The 20,316-nt window shown below is 32.7% G+C and overlaps 1 protein-coding gene across 1 annotated transcript in view; it reads right to left on the bottom strand.

Annotated features, from left to right (window-relative positions):
• Positions 1-470: 470 nt before the first annotated feature.
• The window catches only part of LOC129968770 (cationic amino acid transporter 4-like), a 35,748-nt gene continuing 15,902 nt past the window's right edge, over positions 471-20,316 (bottom strand). The window contains exons 2-4 of the mRNA XM_056083004.1: positions 7,461-9,079; positions 5,471-5,579; positions 471-1,526 (exon numbers count right to left, since the gene is read on the bottom strand). Of these exons, the coding sequence (XP_055938979.1) occupies positions 1,447-1,526; positions 5,471-5,579; positions 7,461-9,079 (1,808 nt within the window). The 3' untranslated portion in view covers positions 471-1,446. The remainder of the gene's footprint in view (positions 1,527-5,470; positions 5,580-7,460; positions 9,080-20,316) is intronic.

Here is a 20,316-nt window from a genome sequence, read left to right as displayed (position 1 = left end):
GTTAAAAAATGCATATCTGCAATGAATCTAAAATTCATATTTTATAAACATTTTTTTTTCATTTATAAAAATATGTTCTTTTTTATATATAAAGATGTATTTATAAAGACACTTCTCTTTTTATTAATGAAAAATACTTATATTGTGTGAAACCATTTTGTAGTATTTGATATCGGCATCGAGTTTATAAGTAATATTCTAGACGTTTTTCGTTTAAATTAAATATCCAATTAATAATATTCAAAGGATTTATCAATAAGTTTTTAGAAAGAAGGAAAAGGAAAAATAACCATTTTATGCTGATTAGAGACTGTTTTAGACATTTAAAAATAAATAAAATATAATTATTTTAAAGATGATGTAAAAATCATCATGTTCATAATATTTTAAGAATAAAGTTGATGAATGAAACGAGTAATGTGTTTTATGCAATTCAATTTATTTTGACAAAAACAAAAAAGACTTCCAAATAATCTTGTACGATTTAATTTTTTGACTCATCGTCAATTATATAAAAAGGAACAATATATAAAATAGCAACCCATTTGCCATTATTAGAAAGGAATCACAAGGAACACATGATGATATATCAAAAGTGCATATCCAAATGAATTTACTTCGGAGACAGCGCATCTAACATTCTGTAATAAGAACGAGGACATGAAAGAGTTAATATCACACGACAACAGTAATTTTTTTTTTTTTGATGAGAAGGGGAAACTACTGAAATAGCTTCATTCTCATAACATAGTGCTTTCATCGGTTATTAAGAGCTTGTTGTCTACCAGATAAACAAGATGGAGAAATAAACTTGAAAAACTCACGATGATGTGTACAATTTTAGCATCTTTCTCACAACAGTTGATGATCTAGAACAAAACCTGTAAAATATATGACTGTATCTGCCAAATGTGCGTCCATTTAACAGGTGGTCACGAATGTAGAATGAAAATAACCTTTGACTGCTAGTTGTTCTAAGTTCAAGTACTTCGCGTGAGCGGTGTGTAGCCAGTAGTATCAATCGCTGGAGATTAAACTGATGGTTTGAGCCGGATGGCCATAAACCAGGCTTTTTTTTTTTGCTGGACTTCCATAGCAGTCAAAGGACAAATGAGACTATTGCTGATGTCCGGATCAGCATTTGCCATGTAAATAATGTGGGTAGATGAGTACCTATTTGACAAGTAATTCTTAATGGAAAATGAATTAATTACGGCTTGTGATGGTGTTCATCTGATCAGCATCCATTAGACAAGAATATCTGGAAGAATAATGAAACATGCCACACTCTCATGCTAATATATGGTCTTTATCTTACAGAGACAAAGACTGTCTTGAGCGATGGGACAGAATAAAAGATTCCACCTTGTGAAAAAGTGTCTCATCTTGCACCGAAGGATGACTTTTGTTCCAGGGGTCTTAACACAAGTATAGGTTCATTTTCATTTATTTCACAGAAACTAATTGAGACGAAGGGGTCTCTAGTTTACTGTGTCGAATGCCGTAAAACAGATAGATGGAGAGACCTGCAATAGATAAACATAGATTTCAATAATCGGCAAAGATACGAAACTAGATACAAACAAAGATACAAAGATATAGAAATCACGTTGAGACCAACTTACACTGATACTTTTGTAGTATTTGAGAAACAAGGTTTCAATTCAGATTTATCAGATATAATTAATAATTAATTAAAATTCTGAGTTTTAATTTTAGTGACTTTTTAATACTCTAAGAGTACCAACTTTTAAACCGGTTTTCGCCGGCGTCCTGGCATAGGGGTAGCGCGTCTTCCCCGTGATCTGGGCGTCCCGGTTGGGTCGAGTCCCGGTTTGGGCATGGTTGTTCTTCTGTTGTTCTCTCTGTGAGATGTGTGAATGTGCCATCCTGTAAAAAGGGGTTGTGCAAGCGAATGAGTGATGCGTGAGTAGCAAAGTCGTACTCTTGGCTCTAGTTGGCGCTGCTATAAAAAATAAGAGACGTCCCCCTCAGGCTTAAATCGCTGTCTTCGTAACAGCGGGCTTGTCAGTGGCAAGTGTCATAAGAAACAAACAAACAAGCCGGTTTTCTGAGAGAAGGAGCGTCTTTGAACATCAATTGCCATTTTATTTTTTTCATATTCAGGAGAAAGAAATTGGGATGAATAAGAATTTCTAATAGTTCTTGTCATTTTTATTTCTAATTTCCTGTAATTTATTAGTAACTTCCGAAATTTTCCAACTATTTCACGTTATTCAAGGAAGGTAGACATTATCACAGTGATATAAAAGAGAAGTAATTGGGCAATTCCCACCAAACTGAGTCAATTGAGTTCTGAAGCATACTTTTAGGTTGAAAGAAGATTTAATTTTTTTTCGTACCTATTTGAATGTCTGATTCTTTTTTTTAGTATTATTGCAATAAATCGTACAGAAAAATCATTATTTAAAGAAAAGAAATACAATGCATACTATGGAAAATAATAGATACTATGAAAAGTGAAGATGATTAATTAAGTTAAATTATTATAAATAAATAAATTAATTAAAATAAGATGATATGGAACTAAACTGATTTGCACTCATAACTAGTTGCATTAAAAAAATCGTCTATTTGTGTGGAACGAAAACCAGCCAAAAGATATTTTTCGAATTGGAATTTCTAAAGGCGGTTAAAATTTACTTTTCAGATTAAGAAAAAATATTTTAAAATTTTACTCCTTTACAATAATGTTCTGAGGTGCCACAAAGAGCCTAAAAAATGTGAAACTTTAAAAAAAAATAATAAAATTTAAAGATTTGATTGAATGTATTCTTTGACGTTTTCGGTAAATCTGCTAGGAAATAATGAAATTAAAAATAATGCAGATTAAAAGATAAATTATTAAATTTTAATACCATCTTTACTCTTTGCTTTTAGCAATCGGCGCAATCTAAGTTACATTCACACATTACATCCCGCTTATTTTGACAACTGCATCTGTTGATTCTTAAAGACCAGTAGTGAATAGAAATAAACTTTTAAAGATATTCGTCAATGAAGGCTTTAACTTAGTGTTAGATTATACAAATTCATAAACTTTTACAATATATTATTAGTGATATTCCGGGACTCTTTCCGACTTGTTTATCGATGAAATAAGCAGTTCTTTAATGACAGACGACTACTTTTATTAACACGAAGACGAAGAAACATACAGCCGAGACGAATACAGGAAACACACAGCAGCACACTACAACAAACAGTAGTTCACAAGTAGTAATCGGAAGTAAAAACAACCACAGCACACAAAGCGGCCAGACAGAATTCAGCAGAAGGAGGTAATCTGCATAGCTTCACTCTTAAGACATCTCCAAACATCTGAAATTCTCCACTGTCTCCTAGTTTTAGCTGTATTTAACTGCCGACTCACTACTGCACGACTGGCTACTCCTCACACGACTCGATGTTGCTTCCACAATAAACACCAGGACTCGGCTCACAGCTCAATTCAGCAATCGCTTGAGCTCTTCGCTTCACTGATCCAACTATTCGCCGTAGACTCTTTACACAATAAATGTCGGCTTGAGACTGCCGGCCTCTTATAGTTCCCGGAGATGAGCCGAGAAGGTTCTGGACCAGTTAGGCGTATCTCGGTTCCTATTGGCTGAATCACTAAAATTGTGGAAGTTTCCAGTAATATCTATTTTATCGCCGAATTTGCCAAGTTTGTCCCCAAGCCCTGATATCACTGATTCGGTCTCTAACTGAGCTGATCGCAAAACGGTCTTTCCAGTGATTCCTACCACGCTGGTAAGCAGCAAGACAGATTTATAATAATATTTTGTCAAAATTTGAAGATTATCAGTTTCCACATGCAATCGAAGTATTCGATTTGCTAACACAAGTCATTGGGTGATAACAAGTTTTCCAGGTTATTCAAAGATTTATCTTGAGAGCCTTTTCGATTAAATATAGAGATACATATTTATATTAAATAATATTTATCTATGTATAAATCACTTATATTTTCTAATGAGGGTACACTTTCAGTTAGTAAGAAAAAATATCCGAATCCCGAGAATTATCTAGGTTGTCGTTTATTTAACACTGCATTAAAATATATTGACTTCCTTCATATTCCTTTTAAAGAATAAAAAAAAGTGGCTTAAAGGCATTTCATTTTGCCGTGGAATAAACAAACTAATAATCGCAATGATTTTCCCATTTTTTTTCCAAAAACGGAATTGCACCATTGATATCAGTAATAACGATAAGTCCATCATAACTAAACGCGATCTACAATTCTCAATCTGCTTGTTAACTAGCAAAATTTTAATTTTGCTCTCCGAAATTTCTTTTCGAGTAACAATATTAGGCAAATATTATTATTATTACTGCATGACTTCAAGCTTTGAGTTTCCTTATTCTGTTGGCGAAGTAGGCTTTATGGTAGTAACCTTTTTGGAAAACTTAGTTCTTGTTATTCTTCTTCTCCTTTTTCTTTTTTTATCCGTAGTCTTATCTTTCCTTTCATTGTAAAACAGTCCTTTATTTTCCATTGTCAGACCCTGTCTTTAGTGCATTTTTAACTATTCTTTGATTTTTCTCGCTTATTTTCCTCTGGTCAGTTACTTAAATTTTATCTTTATTCATAAAATCTGTTCTGTGAAACAACATGTGCTGTTGCCACAACATCTTTATCGAATATACCTGCGCACTCACATTTGGAAGCAACATGTAGCAGTTGAATGCGCAGTTCAGTTATTTTATTCATACCTCCTTACAATGTTGAAGGGCAATGTTTTGACTTGGGTATTTTTAATGCAACTATGAAATGAGAGAAGAAGGTTGAAATCGAATGAAATATTCCAAATTCGTACAATTTTATCGGCCTTGCGGTACCTTCCAACAATGTTCCAACAACCTTCAAATTTCATTTTTGTCTAGTTTAGGACCTTTTCTAGTTTACGACCTACTGATTTGTTCCATTTCTAAGAGTTAAAAGATTTTATTGACCACAGCCATAAAGGTCTGGAAGCTAAAACAGTGTATTGGTGAAAGAGTAGGGCGTGGAGAGAATGGCTATTCCCTCTTGGCAATAATTTTGCATCCAGTGTTGAAAAAACGCTTTAAATCCCTTCAGAAACTGAAACAAGAGTTTCAAATGCGGTGTTTTATCACAGAAATGAAAGGAAACATATTTGAAAAGTTACGTCTTTAAAAAGGAAAAGGAAAAACTTTTTTTCATTTAGATATATTAACAATCAGTTTTTTGTTTAAACTTAATATCATTTGAATTCTGCTTTATTGGAGATGAGGCAGGATTTCTTATAAATATTTGATGGTCTCAAGAGTGGTTTACCGCAATACAAATATCATTTTACAATTATTAAATAGAAACTCTTCTAAGATAATGCTACAGTTAAAAGAGTTCTATCTAATTCCTTCTTTTTTAGAATATGTTTTGAAAGCATGGAGAGTTGCGAGAAAACAGAATGGCACTCACCCACGCTCACCCACACCGCCAGCCTTATCCATGTTGCTGCTTTTAAGCTGACGATGAGGAGGATGTTCACTGCGACGCTCAGGGCTGGAAAGAGAGGTGCAAGGGGAACCTGTGATTGAAAGTGGCATTATTTTAAAGTGATGAGATTCAGACTATTACCACTAACATTTAATTTAGTATTCATTTTTTAAAACAACATTTTAAAAAAAATCAACTTTTTTTTTATTCGAAAAATGTTCCAATAGTAAAATGCAATGAAAATAAATAAACACTATTACTATCCACACCGCTCAGAAATCAGAGCTTTACTTTTTTCATTCTTTTTTTTTCTCTCTCTTTCTCCTTTAGAGAAATAATTTTTTTCAATTTGAATTGAAAAGGGGAAATGAGTCAACGAGTTCAAAAATCTTTTCATTTTGTTTTTATCAACATTTATAAATTATTTTTGCCTCTTTATTTGACTGATTAAATTCGTCGTACTCTAAGTATAGAAATTCTCATAAATTATATGAACTAAATTATTACATGCAGGGAAAAAAAAGCTTTATTTATTCATTTATTTTGCCTGTTGGAGAAAGATAGACACTTCAAAAAACAAAACATTTTAAACCATCGCAAGAAATCCATTTATGATAATGAAATATACCTTCAATTCATTTTAAGAAAATAGCACTCTTAAAGTTTTTATACGACCCTCAAGTAAAAATGGGTCCATTAGAAAATTTTTCCTTTTCTTATCATTAAATCATAACCAAAACTGCCTTAATATATCTTTGAAATGGATTGAATTCTAAAAAAAGAAGACTACATTTTTGTAAGATTTAAAGCAGTGAAAACGGTAGGAACAATGTATAAACCAACCATAGTCTTCTTTAGCTCCAAAATATTTAACAAGAAGCCTTTTCACAGATTTGGTTCTAAATTTAATAAAAATTAGCATTTTAGATTTTAACTCTCTGTGTCAGATATTATCTTATTTTGAAATTATCGTGCTCATTTGCAAACAGAAATCTAAAATTTGCTGCTGCGACGATACACCACGCTTCCTCTGCCCAACTCAAAGAATTCTTGCATTATCATGTTCACGAACAGAGAGCGAGAGAGACATAGTTCCAAAAATGTTGTTTTCAATCTCAAGGAGTTCTGACGCGTTGAGATTTATCAAAATTTCGAGTTTGAAACTTTTAACAATAACAATACTTTCTCCTTGCGTACTTCATGAGAGTATAGAAAATTGGGAAATGCGTGGTGAGTTCAGTTAAAATTCGCACAATTTTATATTTTTTTTGTCTTTGTTTATAACTTTCAATTATCTATCCTTATATCTTAATATATAGTCCTCACCATTTAGAATTAAGCATAAATGAGTCAATTTTAAAGATATGTCCAATTTTTTTTCATAATGATTTTATGGCAATAAAGGAATCATCAGGAACGATCACCCCAAAACCCTTTTCGCATATACTTATATGAAAGTGTTATACCCCCCCCCCCTCCACTCGCAAGCTAAAATTATGGACCTCGAGCGCTGAATGCCATGAGTGCTTAAATATTTACTTTAAGATTCAGAAGCAATGAAGCTAAATGCAGTACATTAAAGAGAATCGGCACTCGCGTATTGATTGCACAGCACTGGCGAACAAAAATTGCAAAATTTCGATGTTTGGTGTGAATCTGTGCGCGATTTTCGGCAAAGGAATCTCTGGAATGCGGTTAATACAAAAGTAACAGAACAGCGAATGAATATTTGGGTCCCTTTTTTTCCGAACGATTGAAACCAAAATTTTACACAGCACAACAACTATAGTCAGTAGATCACACGCAATTATAGATCATCAACTTGAGTCATTGCGTTTTTGAGTTGTTATGTTTGCACGAAATTAAAAACTAATTAACAGAAGCCAATTTACCTAATAGCGACCAATTAACATGTTTCATATAAAAACTGATAAAATGTAAGACTTATTGTATTAATCTTGTTATATCTTACTTTATATTTCAGTGGAGCGTTAGACTGCTTATGCATCAGAATCAGGACGAAGCTTGAAGCTACGCAGGTCAGCAGCACGGCTAGAATAGCTACAGCCCACCATTCACCATCCACGACGCTTGAAAAGCAACCTGTTGCGAATGCGCATGTGATAAAAGTAAAGACAGTAAAACACGCTAGGCTAAAAGTGACCAGACGACCAGGACTGAAATTCAAGTAGGCTTTCATAAACTTGAAGCTTTCTAATAATTCACCGGCACCAGAATCTTCTACCTTTTTACTGCTATGATCAAGGTTATTGCTTTTGCCATCCGTGGGGGATAGTTCCAGACAGTCTCTTCTTATTTCCGAATCGGGTTGATACCTTAAAATGATAACAGAAGCACTGACCACTAAGTAGGCGAAAAGGGTTCCAATAGACATCAATTCCACAAGGGTATTGACGTCCAGGATCAAGCTCATAATAGCAGCAAAAGATGCAAAAGTGTACATGGCTCCCAAGGGAATCTTTGTTTTTGAATTTACGGTCGAACAGAAAGGGAATAAAAGTCCATCATCCGCCATTACATAGATAATCCTCGTAAGCGCAAAGAGAGCACCAATGATTGCTGTGGCCATGCCGCACAGAGCACCAACAATGACCACCATTTTAGCCCAGTGGGCTCCATGAAATTCAAAAGCATCTGGCAAACCAGAATCGTTGTTTATTTTTCGGTAATCAATCATCAGAGTCAAGACTGTAGCCACGGCTACATAAGTAGCGGTGGCGACTCCCATGGAAATCATAGTGGCTCTTGGTATAGATTTTTGTGGATTTTTCGTTTCCTCCCCTGACGCGGCGATGGAGTCAAAGCCTACATAGGCGTAGAAACAAGAAGCCGAAGCTGCCAGAACACCTGAAAAGCCATAAGGCATAAAGCCACCAGCCTCAGGATTTGTCCAGTTGGACGTATCAGAGAAATAGCTACCTACACCTATGACGATTGCGATGACAATGAGATTGGTGACAGAGAAAAGGTTATTGATATGGGATGTCATTTTGACTCCGAATGATAGGCAGATGGTAAAAAACATCATTATTCCGAAAGCAAGGAAATCGAGCCTGTCTGACATAAAAGGAACGTCAAAAGTGCCACCCATTAAATTTTCGGTTGCATTTTTTATTATTCCTCCAGCTAATGAATCTATATAAGCGCTGCATGCTCTGGCTGTAGCAGCGGACCCAATGACGTGCTCCAAAGCGACGTTCCAACCGACTATGAAAGCCCAGAATTCTCCAAGAGCAAGGTAAGTGTAAGAGTAAGCTGATCCAGATCTTGGATATCGGACACCTAATTCTGCATAACAGAGGGCAGCCAAGAAAGAAGCGACTCCACTCAACAAATAGGCTAATACAATGGCCGGCCCAGCTAAGTCCTTGGCGACTGTAGGGGTGAGGACGTACACACCAGAGCCTACCATATGGCCGATAGCTAACATAGTCATATCCACTGTGGTGAGGCATCGGCGCAGATTGGTCTCCATGACATTTTCATCCACGAATTTTTTGCGCAATAATCGAGATCCAAATTTCTTAAAAGCACCTGGGGATTTCTTAGCTATTGCCTGAACGTCGTCTCCTATAAAGTAAACAGCATTTTCATAGTACTATAAACATTTTATAAGCATAGAAATATGTCAAATGTTTTGGAAAACCAGAAAGATCTTTAATACATATATTAACATTAAAATATCTGATAATGAGCTCTTCTTTCTAGTTGATTATTTTTATGAGCAATTATTATAACTGAATGCATTTAAATATAAGTATTCTTGATTCATTTTTTAGGGGAAAAAATCTAGAAATTAGCTTCTATAAATGTTATTAGAAAACTTATTGATATTCCAAAGGGTGCATCCCTAGCAAAGTTAGCTTTGTTTTTCTAATTGCTTCTTATTTTGTTTCTTTTTATAATTATATAGACTGAACCAAGTTATGCATTTAATTAAAAAATAACATTTGTTGTTTCAAATGGATGAGTAATTTAACATGGTGATTATTTATCAACTTATTAGAACTTATTTAACTTTTATTTTGCTAAAATATGTAATCTGGAAAAAATAATCAAACAATTAACATTTTCAGTGTCTTAAACTAGAATAATGCTATGTGCTCGTGTAATATTACTAAACTTTGTTTCCAAATTTGCTTTGCTCTTATCTTTTTCTGAAAGATCACTCTATTTTTCCAACAGCTTAAAATAAATTTTGAAATTATTATTAATATTTGGATTTCATAATTTATTCCAGACTAGCCGCCTTTGCCGACCAGCCGGTTCGCCAATCTTAATGCTCGTTAAAATTTTACTGATTAAATATTTTATATAATTCCTACTTTAATAGCTCCTTCATTAAAGTGTTTCAAAACTTCAAATTTTGATAGTCATATAATTCACTCATAACATTACAAAGGCCTTCAGTCATAACGTAATATGTATCTCTCTAATTTTCTGTTAGCTCCAGTAGAATTTATGCTTGAAATTAAAGTGGAAATGATTAATATGCAATTATATTATAAATAATATGATTTTAATAATATTTTTAATAATATTAAAATTATTATTAATTATATTTTTAATAATATTTTTTACTGAAACAAAGCATTTTTTTATAATATGATTACTGAAAATAGAGTCACTGAGCATTTCAACCTTATGGGCACTAAAGAATATCTTTCTTAATTTATGTAACATCTCAAGAATTTGTCAACAAATTTTCTCATATTCATCATGAGTAGATTGATTCATTAACAATGCTTAATTTTAAATGCATCAAATACTAAGAAAATAAACAGAATCGTTTAAAATGATTGGTCGAAAACAGGTAAAAAAAAACTACTTAAAAAACGATGTAATTAAAACTATAAGCATATACAAAAAATATATAACTAATATAAATACAATTTAATTACAAAAGCATACAACTAACCTAAAAATAATTTAAATCAAGTCCGCATCCGTTAATAATAGTTGTCAACAATCAGAACACAATGCGCATGCGTGAATTTTTCTACGCCAGTTGGGGTAACGCTATGCGGATTAGAAATTTTTAATTTCCTTTATTCTGTTTTATTTTAATTCAAAAGTACTTCAGAATGAATCTGAAAGATCGATTCATTAACAATATTTAATTTTAAATGCATCAAACACTAAGAAAATAAACAGAATCGTTTGAAATAATCGGCCGAAAATATGTTAAACCTATCCTCTTTAGCGTGGGGAAAAAATCTAAAGCCTTACTCATTTGGCGGTGGGGAAATTAAAAGATTTTTTTTACGGTAAAGTTAGTTTTTAATTAATAATTAAAATTCAAATAAAAAATTCAAAAAAAGAGGGACAAAATGGACTCAAGGTGCACATTCCCGACCTCCAAGGTATGCATGTGCCTCATTTGGTAGCTGTAGGTCGAAGGATCTGGCCTGTAGAGCGCCAACACACACACACACATTGAGCTTTATATAAGTATAGATGAAGGTATCTTCTTTTGTTCAAATGTAATGAACTCATTCATTTGATAAATGTTATCTTCTTGCATCTAACAGTAAAGTGTCATCGGCTTATCATTCTGCATAATGTCTAATAAACTCCAAAATGAAACGAGTCATGAGCCTTTAATCCAAATCATGCAAGCATAAGTCCATTCCCCTCATGGCGAATTCAGTGGTGTCTCAAACTTCATTCACACGAATTTAAAGGCTTGATAAAGTAAAGAAAAACATTTTCTTTTTCAAATTAAATGTTTGTGTTTCTGAAAATGTTAAGGTTCTGTCGGGATTCTGGTTCAATGTGTTGCAATAATCTTTATTTTCAGACTTTACTACTATCCAACTCTCGAAAAATGAAAAATGAACCGACAACCTTCAAAGTTGCCAGGCATCCCGCACTTTCCGCTGAATATCGGTCTCTAAATTATGGATCATAGCAGTACATCTTTCTTGCCTTTCACTGAAATAATAGCATGAGATGTCACTGAAATCTCATACTATCACAATTGCCTGGAAGCAACGATCTGATTAAATGGTATCTTCCAAACTTTCACGCCTACTCTTTAATTTGCGCTTTAGATGGCTTTTTTCCCAATCTAATGAAACTAAAAATCCATAGAGAGATACGATCATAATAACAAAATCCCCCTGTCGTGCTTACATGTTTCTGAAAATACAGATTCAACGCCGTGTTGGATTTGGCTCAAAATTTGACAGATGAATGCACTAAATATGTTAAAATCCGTGTGTTGAACTTCAGCCATCTTGCTCTCTTCATCTTGTAGTTCTCGTGTTCATTTTTATCTGTACAGACGGACAGACCGACTTCCTCTGAATGATGTTAAGCAAAATTGGATAGAAATCAAATCTGTAAGTTGGGTCTAAAGACCCTATAAGAAATTTCATTCATTTAGTTCAAGGCACATTTCAGTTATGTTTGTCACAGAAAGACAGACAGATATCTTCCAAAAACGTATTTTCCGAACTTAGGGAGGTCTAAAACTTGGAGATTTGTCAAAATCTCGAGTTCGCATATCTTAAAGATTGCAATTCTTTCACGATATACACGAGAAAATAAAAAGGTGCAAAGGTTTTAGCTTGATTGGGAGAGTCGCTATTCTGGTGTTCTTTACCCGTCTTCTTCATTCCCTTCAAACCCATATTTTTAGGAAACATGATTTTTTTTAGTTGCTTATACAAGAGAAAAGTTCTTTCTGATTTTTTCGATTAATGTACAAAATGTGTGCTATAGTTCTCAGCAGATTGAAAACGAGTATATACAATTTGAACTCTTTCCCTTTGACCAGCTGAGTCAAATTTTTATACAAGCTTACAGTTAAGTTCATATATTAGAGAAATTTATCTCTCTTGCATGATGAAATACAAAAGCATATACGCATACGCAAATAAGAATGATGCGTATTATCATGCTCACATATGCATGTACAGACAAGCAAACAAACTTACTTTCTGACAAATTTCTTTCAAAATTATACAAGATCTACCCCTTAATGTAGGGATCCTATCCCAAAATGCAGGTGTCAGTAATTCTGTTTTTCGAGCTATCACGTTGATATATAAAGAAAAAGACAGATTGGCACAGAATCAACTGATTTTGTCTGAAAAAAGACAGATTTATAAATCTGATTCATATGCGACACAAAAACGTTTTCGTCTAAATTTCAACCATCCTGCTTTTGAATTTTTAATTCATTAAGTTCATAGGCAAACAGATATAATTCGAAAAATCATTTTTTTTCCTAACTCGGGAAGATCTGAAAAGGTGAAAAACTATCAAAATCTCGAGACTGAATTATTACCTTCTTGTGGATTTCGATAAGAGGAAATAAAAAGAAATCTAATCTCCTTGGTCAACATTAAAACATTAAAGTTTAAAAAAAGTTTTTTTTTCTCGAATTACTGCATAATATTTTATTATTATTCTGACCAAAAAGAGGGAATTTCAAGGTTAAGAAAATCTCTGCGATTCTTTTTATGTTTCATTTTCCTCTTTTGCAATAGATATCGCTAGAGTTTATGGCTTACTTGGAATTGAACCTGGAAATTTTTGTTTTTTTAATGAATGATTCAACAACAAAAATGGCAGATGTTTAAAATTTGCTTCAGCTATAAATGATTATTATTTTAATCTTATAAAAAATATACATTTTTCTATGGCAAAAAATAATATTTGCGGGAAATTGCTTCATTATGAGTTGGAAAGAAAGATTTGCTGCTAGAAATTGAGTCTGTCGAATGCGACTTGCAAAAGCAGTTTTGGTTGTTTAAGAATAAAAATTTTGATTTCTTGTTACGAGGGAGAAAGGCCCACCAAGAAATAAAGACGGAAATATTACGAGATGAAGATTCTTAGCAAACACATTTGGAATTAGCATTTCAACGAAGCATTGTACTGAAAGCGTACGAAATATAAAATACACCAGATCGAAATATATAGCAGAATAATGACAAATTATCGAACAATGGCGTGAAAATATGCTATTTGTTGAAGCCTTTTTTTTTTTTTTTCTTTTCTTTTAAGCGGTTTGCATTTATTTCTTCTCGAGACGACGCGATGGATGTGTTGTTCGATCTTTCGGTCTATTACTTATTTTTACATATTTTATTGGTTTGTGAATTATTTCTGCAGCGTTCCTTGAATTGCAGCGCTTTATGCTTTCGTAGTTTTGTGTTTCACGCACATTCCGCAACTCCCTTCCGTTTTTATTCGTCTTTTTTTCCTGCAAATTTTGATGCTTTTGATCATTTTTGTAATATTACATTTATTAACTTAAGCGATTTAAAATATAATTCTTCACCTTATTTAAAATATATACTTATTTCTAACGACTTAGATATCAGCTGCTAAACTACCCCATATATTTGAGATAATTTTAATCGTGAAGGGATACATTGTAAGAAGATGAAATTCGGATCCGAGTTTGTATTTGGATCATCTAACGCAATGAAGAAAAAAAATGGTAAAAGATCGCAATTTTCATTTTCCCACAGCTCTCTTTCGATTGAAGTTTTCAAAATGTCAAATGAAGTAAATGATCGCCACATAACAAAAATAACTTTTGTATTGATTTTTAATAGCTACTGTTGCTTAGGGATCGAATAATGATTTTCATCTTCTACCTTTTAACTTATAAATGTGACTTTCTGTTGGAAAGTTTTCGTCTGTATTTTATTCTCTTCCATTTCCTTTTCAATTCTAAAAAAATGAGAAGGAAGAGTTTCTGAGTAGTGAAATAATCTTTTTTAGAAAAGGAATCGTCCCCTTGCTTTCCAAGTTGCTGACAGGAATCTTTTTACAAAATATGTTTGTGGCTGGTGGAAACAAACATCGTTGCTTTGGGAGTTTCAGAATAACTTTATAACGAGCGGAAAGTTCTAAAATTCAATATTTCATCCAGAAGCTGTCTTGGAATTTTTGCAGTCAAACCAAGAGATTTATATACCCATTATCAACTATCAAGTATGGATCGCAAATATTGAAAAATAACATGCATGTCAAACAATTCTTTCCCTCACAAGCGTTCAGTCGGTGTGGTCCAGTGATAAGGTTTCAACTTGAGGAACGAATGGCACAGGGTTCGAGACCCCATTGCGCAAAGGAACTGCCGTGTAAAAAGGTCAGGTGCACGACAGCCCCTAAGGCTGCCATCTCAGTGGCTTACCGGGGTAGCTTGGCGAGGTAGGCGCCATACAAAGAGTCGCCTTTGTCATCCGCCAGCGTTTTAAAATTGCGAAGCCCGTTTAATTTCCGAGATAGGTACAGTTTCTAAAATTATATCAAATGATTGTTATTATTATTTTTTTTTTACTTTTACAATCCAAAATAAAAACTTTTAATATTTTTAAGATGGTTATTATTTAATACCATTAAAGTTATATTTATAATTATTTTACCCTTTAAAAATTAAATTCTTATTATAATTCAAGTATTAGGTGAATACACGTTTATTTTTATATAAAAAATGAGTAGAATACATTAAAACCGTTTGAAAATTTAAATTTAATTTAACTATTGAAAAAATTATAAAAAATGCAACGTGGACCAAATCCTTACCATGTGAGTACGAAGCCAGTACTTTAATGATTCCGTAAATCGGTTGCTTAGCGACAACTTATTAGTATATTAGCTTCGCCTAAATTTTAAATTTTGCCTCTGAATGGATTGTCTATTGCTCTTTAACCCTCCAGCTGCTAATCTCGCGATTTCCAGCGTTTTTCGAAGATTAGGGTGTTTATTTTTACGATTCGAAATTTTTATTATAGCATATTATTATCGTGTGAAATATAGTGTCAGTTCACTTTGATTGAAAAATATTCAAACTTATTTGCAAACATCGCATTTAAATAATGATTTTAAAAAATGACAGAGTCAGAGGGTTCATATTTTTATGCATGACAATCCTAAAGGCATGCCACCATTATATGCATGCAAATCGGTACATTTTGAGTTTAGCTTTGTAAAATAGCGATAAAAAAATGGATATGAGTGTTTTCCTAGTAATCGATGGGGTCAAATATCTTCAGTATCAAATATATACAATTTTAGTAATAAATCAAAGAGCCTATTTCTTGTCCTCAGCTTGCTGTGTTTTGGAGTTACCGTGTTCCCATAGTCACAGACTTGCAAACAGATAGTGATTTAGACAGGTTGCATTCAAAAGTGCATATAGATCTGAGATGTTGGTGTAAAGATGATGCATTAAAATTCATATCCATCTAGCTCGTACTGCTGTTGGTAATTTCACATACGCATAAAAAGACAAGCAGACAATCCACTTCCTGATGATTTGATCAAAATTCATTCGAATCTACAGCTTCAGTTATAAAATCAAGTATAAAATTTAATCTAACTACTCTTAGCTCGCTTGAATTATTTTATTCCAATCCGAAAGACGAATAAAAAGATTTATTTTTCAAAATTGGATAGAAACTTTTAATTGTGCTTTAAATATCTTAAACAAAATTCCATCTGTCTAACTTGTTAGATTTCTGAATTAAATTTTTTACAGCTCGATTCGTAAAATTTATATTTGCGGAATGAAAGGGAGGTTCAGCAGGATGTCGGTAATGAAATCATTTGACTATGAGATTTCCTTTCTTATGTACGGAATTCTCATGCTTCTTTGTATTAAATTTATTAAGATATTGTAAATATTCTGCAACAAAATGGAACGATGTTGGTTCCATTTTTGTATAGAAAATTGTCACATAAAGTTTGAGGAAAACAGACAAAAAGGTGGAACTCAAATGAACAGTAGTGAATATGAATTTCATATAATATAGAGTGTTTGTTTCGATATTTATAGTAACTTCTCAGATGTTTTAGCAGAGAAAAATTTCCAACAGTGGTAAAATTTTCAGAATAAATGTCGTGAACTCTGCAAGAATGTAATGCAGTTTTTTAATTTAAAACAAAAGGAAATAAACAAAAAAGGACATGTTTTTAAAATCCTGATTAAAATCAGTTATATTTTTTAAGTAGTTTCGTGGCCGAGCAGAGAAGACACTTTTGTAATTTTAAAACTTCGCTTTATTCCATCAAGAGAGGCACAACTTATATACAAGCAAGTAGCGACGAGGTACGTCAATCTACAGCACGACACAAGAGCGAAAGAGAGAGAAAAGTTTATCTCCGATCATTATATATTATGAGATTCCGATAGGGATTTCTTTACACGTGTCGATTTTTTAGGTAAGGAGAAAATAGGTATCTTTTAAAACAATTCGCGTAGCTTGACAGGTTTTTATCCCTTCACTTGGAAAGTGTAAAAGTTCTGATTAAAGCCGTTTTATAGAGATCGTGTTGAATTAATTAAATAAAAAATGTGGGATTGGATCAGGAAATAAGAGAACATTTTAGAATTAAATTAATATGGGTTAAGTTAAGATAAAAATTAGGAAATTAATTAGGATTCAGTTTAGATTTACAGGTATCATTACATTTCCCCACCACCAACACCGCAAGACGTGGAAGTGCGACGGGGCTCTTGACACATACCCGTACCTTAAGTAAAGTATTCAAGTAAGAGGTTTAAATTTAAATGCATACAATGCAAATTCTGACACAAGTGATAACAGCAGATAGCTTAATTACAGTCAGAGGAGTAAAAAATGTCTTCTGAGATATTTATTATTATATGCTGATTATCACGTATCATTAAGAAATATTAGAATCTTGGATTATTATTTTTCATCATCCACAAGTTTTGTATGCGTACTATGGCACAATAGATAAAAGAGGATTGTTTAAATTACATTCAGAGGTGTAGAAAAAATTTCCTCTGAGGTATTTACAAATTTTCTCTGATTACCATGTGCCATCAATTTCATTTATTTATTTTTCTCAATTTAAACCTTTGGAGTTAGGTGAATTAATCTAAGTCAGCCATCTTTCTTGAGCTTAATAGCGTAGATGGAAATTTCAAGAGCAACACATTTTACTATTTGTATAAATTTAATTTGTATTTTGTATAAATTTAAATAATAGATTTGATAAAAAAATTAGAAACTCACAATAGTTTAAATATGCTTTTAAAAAATTACTTGCAATTATATTATAATTTAAATAAGCACTCCAAAATAAAATAAAGAATACACATGAAAATCTTGAATTTCTGTAGGGAATAATAATATTATTGATGGATTCACTTTTTATCTTTCAATTGTTAAGTCAGGAACTTCTGATGGAGATTTTTTTTATGAACACTATTCATTTCTTGATGAATCACAGGAAGGCAAAATTTTAAGACTATAATGTAGAGCAACACTTTTAAACTTGAAGAAATGTTATTATTATTATTGTGGTGCGAACGGAACACAGAAAAACATCTTGGACATTTGGATGGATCATTTGGCGCAGGCAAGAATATATATATATATGTGTGTGTGTGTGTAATGATATTTTTAAATCTAATTTAAACTTAATTAATTTCCTAATTTTTAGCTCCATTCAGCACATATCAACTTTATTCTAAAATATTCTCTTATTTCCTGATCACATTCCTTTTTTCTATTTCATTAATGCAACAGAAAACTCTGTAAAAATACTTTCGTCAGCGGTTCCCACGTCCGAGTAAAAAATTCCTGACCTAAAGATTCCTCTAAAAGATTCCTATGATTCCCTTGTCTGTGGACGACACGTGTTGGAAATCCCTATTAAAATCTCACAGTATTTATTCACAGGAATAAAATTTTCATCAGCTTTTCCTCATTTCATGTTGTGCCGTTCTGTGATGTGCTCGTCGCTTCTGCTTTCTCATAAATCATGTCTTGCCGAATTCAATAAAGCGAACTTGAAAATTCAAAGTCTTCTTCTCTGTCTTCAGCCACGACTCTGCTTCAAAAATTATGTTTCACATATATAACGTTTTACATAATAAGTTTTTGCTGTTTTAAAAAATTTTTTATTACACATAGGATTGAAAAACGAAATGTCAGTTGAAGTGGCTTACCTTTATTAAAAATAATAGGTTTCTTTCGAAACAGAAATTAATAAACATTTTGCCACTGCCTTTTGTTTTTATTTTCCGTGAAGGTTGCGCCATTATTCCCCCACCTGCACTCTGACAAATAAAGAGTCATATACGAGACATAAAATTTCCACCTATTGCATGAAGTATCTAGATCTTTTGATAAAGCATTTTACGAAATCATATCTCATTTTCGTCTTTTGTTACGTCACATGATTCAGCATTTCGAGGTAACATGTCAAACAATGCTTTTCTAGTTAGAAAAGGAAAGAAATAAAAATGACAAAGTACCTTACAAGAAGCAACTATCAGACTTCAGCAATCAGCTTGTTTGTACATAGTACATTCATAATACAGGATGCGTCATAAATTCATGCGAATATATATATATATATATATATATATGTGTGTGTGTGTGTGTGTGTGTGTGTGTGTGTGTGTGTGTGTGTGTGTGTGTGTGTGTGTGTGTGTAGTGATATTTTCGAATCTCATAATTATATTGATATTTTATTTAATATTTTATTACTAATTTGGCAATTCGGTTAAGTGAAATTTCACAATATTCGAAAATGAATCTAGGCAAGCATACCAAGGACTGTCCTCATAAAATTAAATTCATCGACTGAGTTTCAACAAAAAAATGATCAAAATAACTCAATGCAATATATCGTTTAATTTATTAATATTTTGTAACTATTGTTATTTAGCTTTACATACTATCTTTTTTATGTTTTTAATAATCTTGTTAAAAATGATTTCTATATTAATGTATAGACAAAGGAAATTTAAGCACCCAATAGAAGAATTTGCAAAGCATGAAATATTTTTATCCCTTCACTTGGAGCGTGTGAAAGTGTTGATTAGAGCAGTTTTATAAAGCTCGTGAAATATTAATTAAATAAAAAAGAAGTTGGAATTGGACCAGGAAATAAGAGAACATTTTAGGATTAAGTTAATATGGGTTAAATTAAGATAAAAATGAGGAAATTCAATAGGGTTGAATTTATATTTAAAAATATCATTACACATACACACACACACACACACATACATATATATATGTTTGCGCGAATATGATCAAGTGAATATTGGATATTTTCCATGTATAAAAAAGATAGTCTAAGTCTAAAAGTAAACAAAAGAAAGCACTTATGCGTCATACTGAGACGTTTTATGCAACCACGTTAGCAATCAAACACACAACTGGAATTGATTCATCATTCGATTCCAACAGCATGCTATCGTTACCATATCGAGTTTGGTGGTTAAACTTTTCTATAAGAATAATGAATCCACACCATTGAATTGCAAAAGTTTCTCACGGAGAAAGGACTGAATACTCTAATAAAGCATATTTCACTGAATGGGATACTAAATTTAGTACAACATTTAAAGGAAAAGGATCGAGTGGAGGATCTTCCACGATGTGGCTGCCCATCTTTAAGGGCGAATAGCTTCTATGTTGTAAAAAGGGTCACGGAAGAACTGGCAGCCCAGACATCAGCAGGAATATTAGCAGTGCTCGTGAAGCTGAAAAAGCAGCTAGAATTCTATAATCACTGATTCTGCACAAAATCTTGGGTCTGTATCCGTACAAGATACAAATACGTCATTAAATACAAGTGAAAGACTCAATTTTTCTACATGAGTGCTACCATAAATGGTACGTGACCCACAATGGTCGCGAAACGGCATGTGGACATTTTTTATAACATGGTAATTGATGCCAATACACAAAACAGTCGTATCCAGTTAACATCAAAACCTCTTGAGTATCTGACCGAGACACTGCATTCTCCTCGTTTGCTGGGTATAGTTTCACCGCATCTTTCATTCTCAGCTC

The sequence above is a fragment of the Argiope bruennichi genome, chromosome 5 (genome assembly GCF_947563725.1).
Source record: "Argiope bruennichi chromosome 5, qqArgBrue1.1, whole genome shotgun sequence".
Classification (NCBI taxonomy): Eukaryota; Metazoa; Arthropoda; class Arachnida; order Araneae; family Araneidae; genus Argiope; species Argiope bruennichi.
Note: the sequence above shows the minus strand (reverse complement) of the source record. Positions and strands in the feature narration are given on the sequence as shown.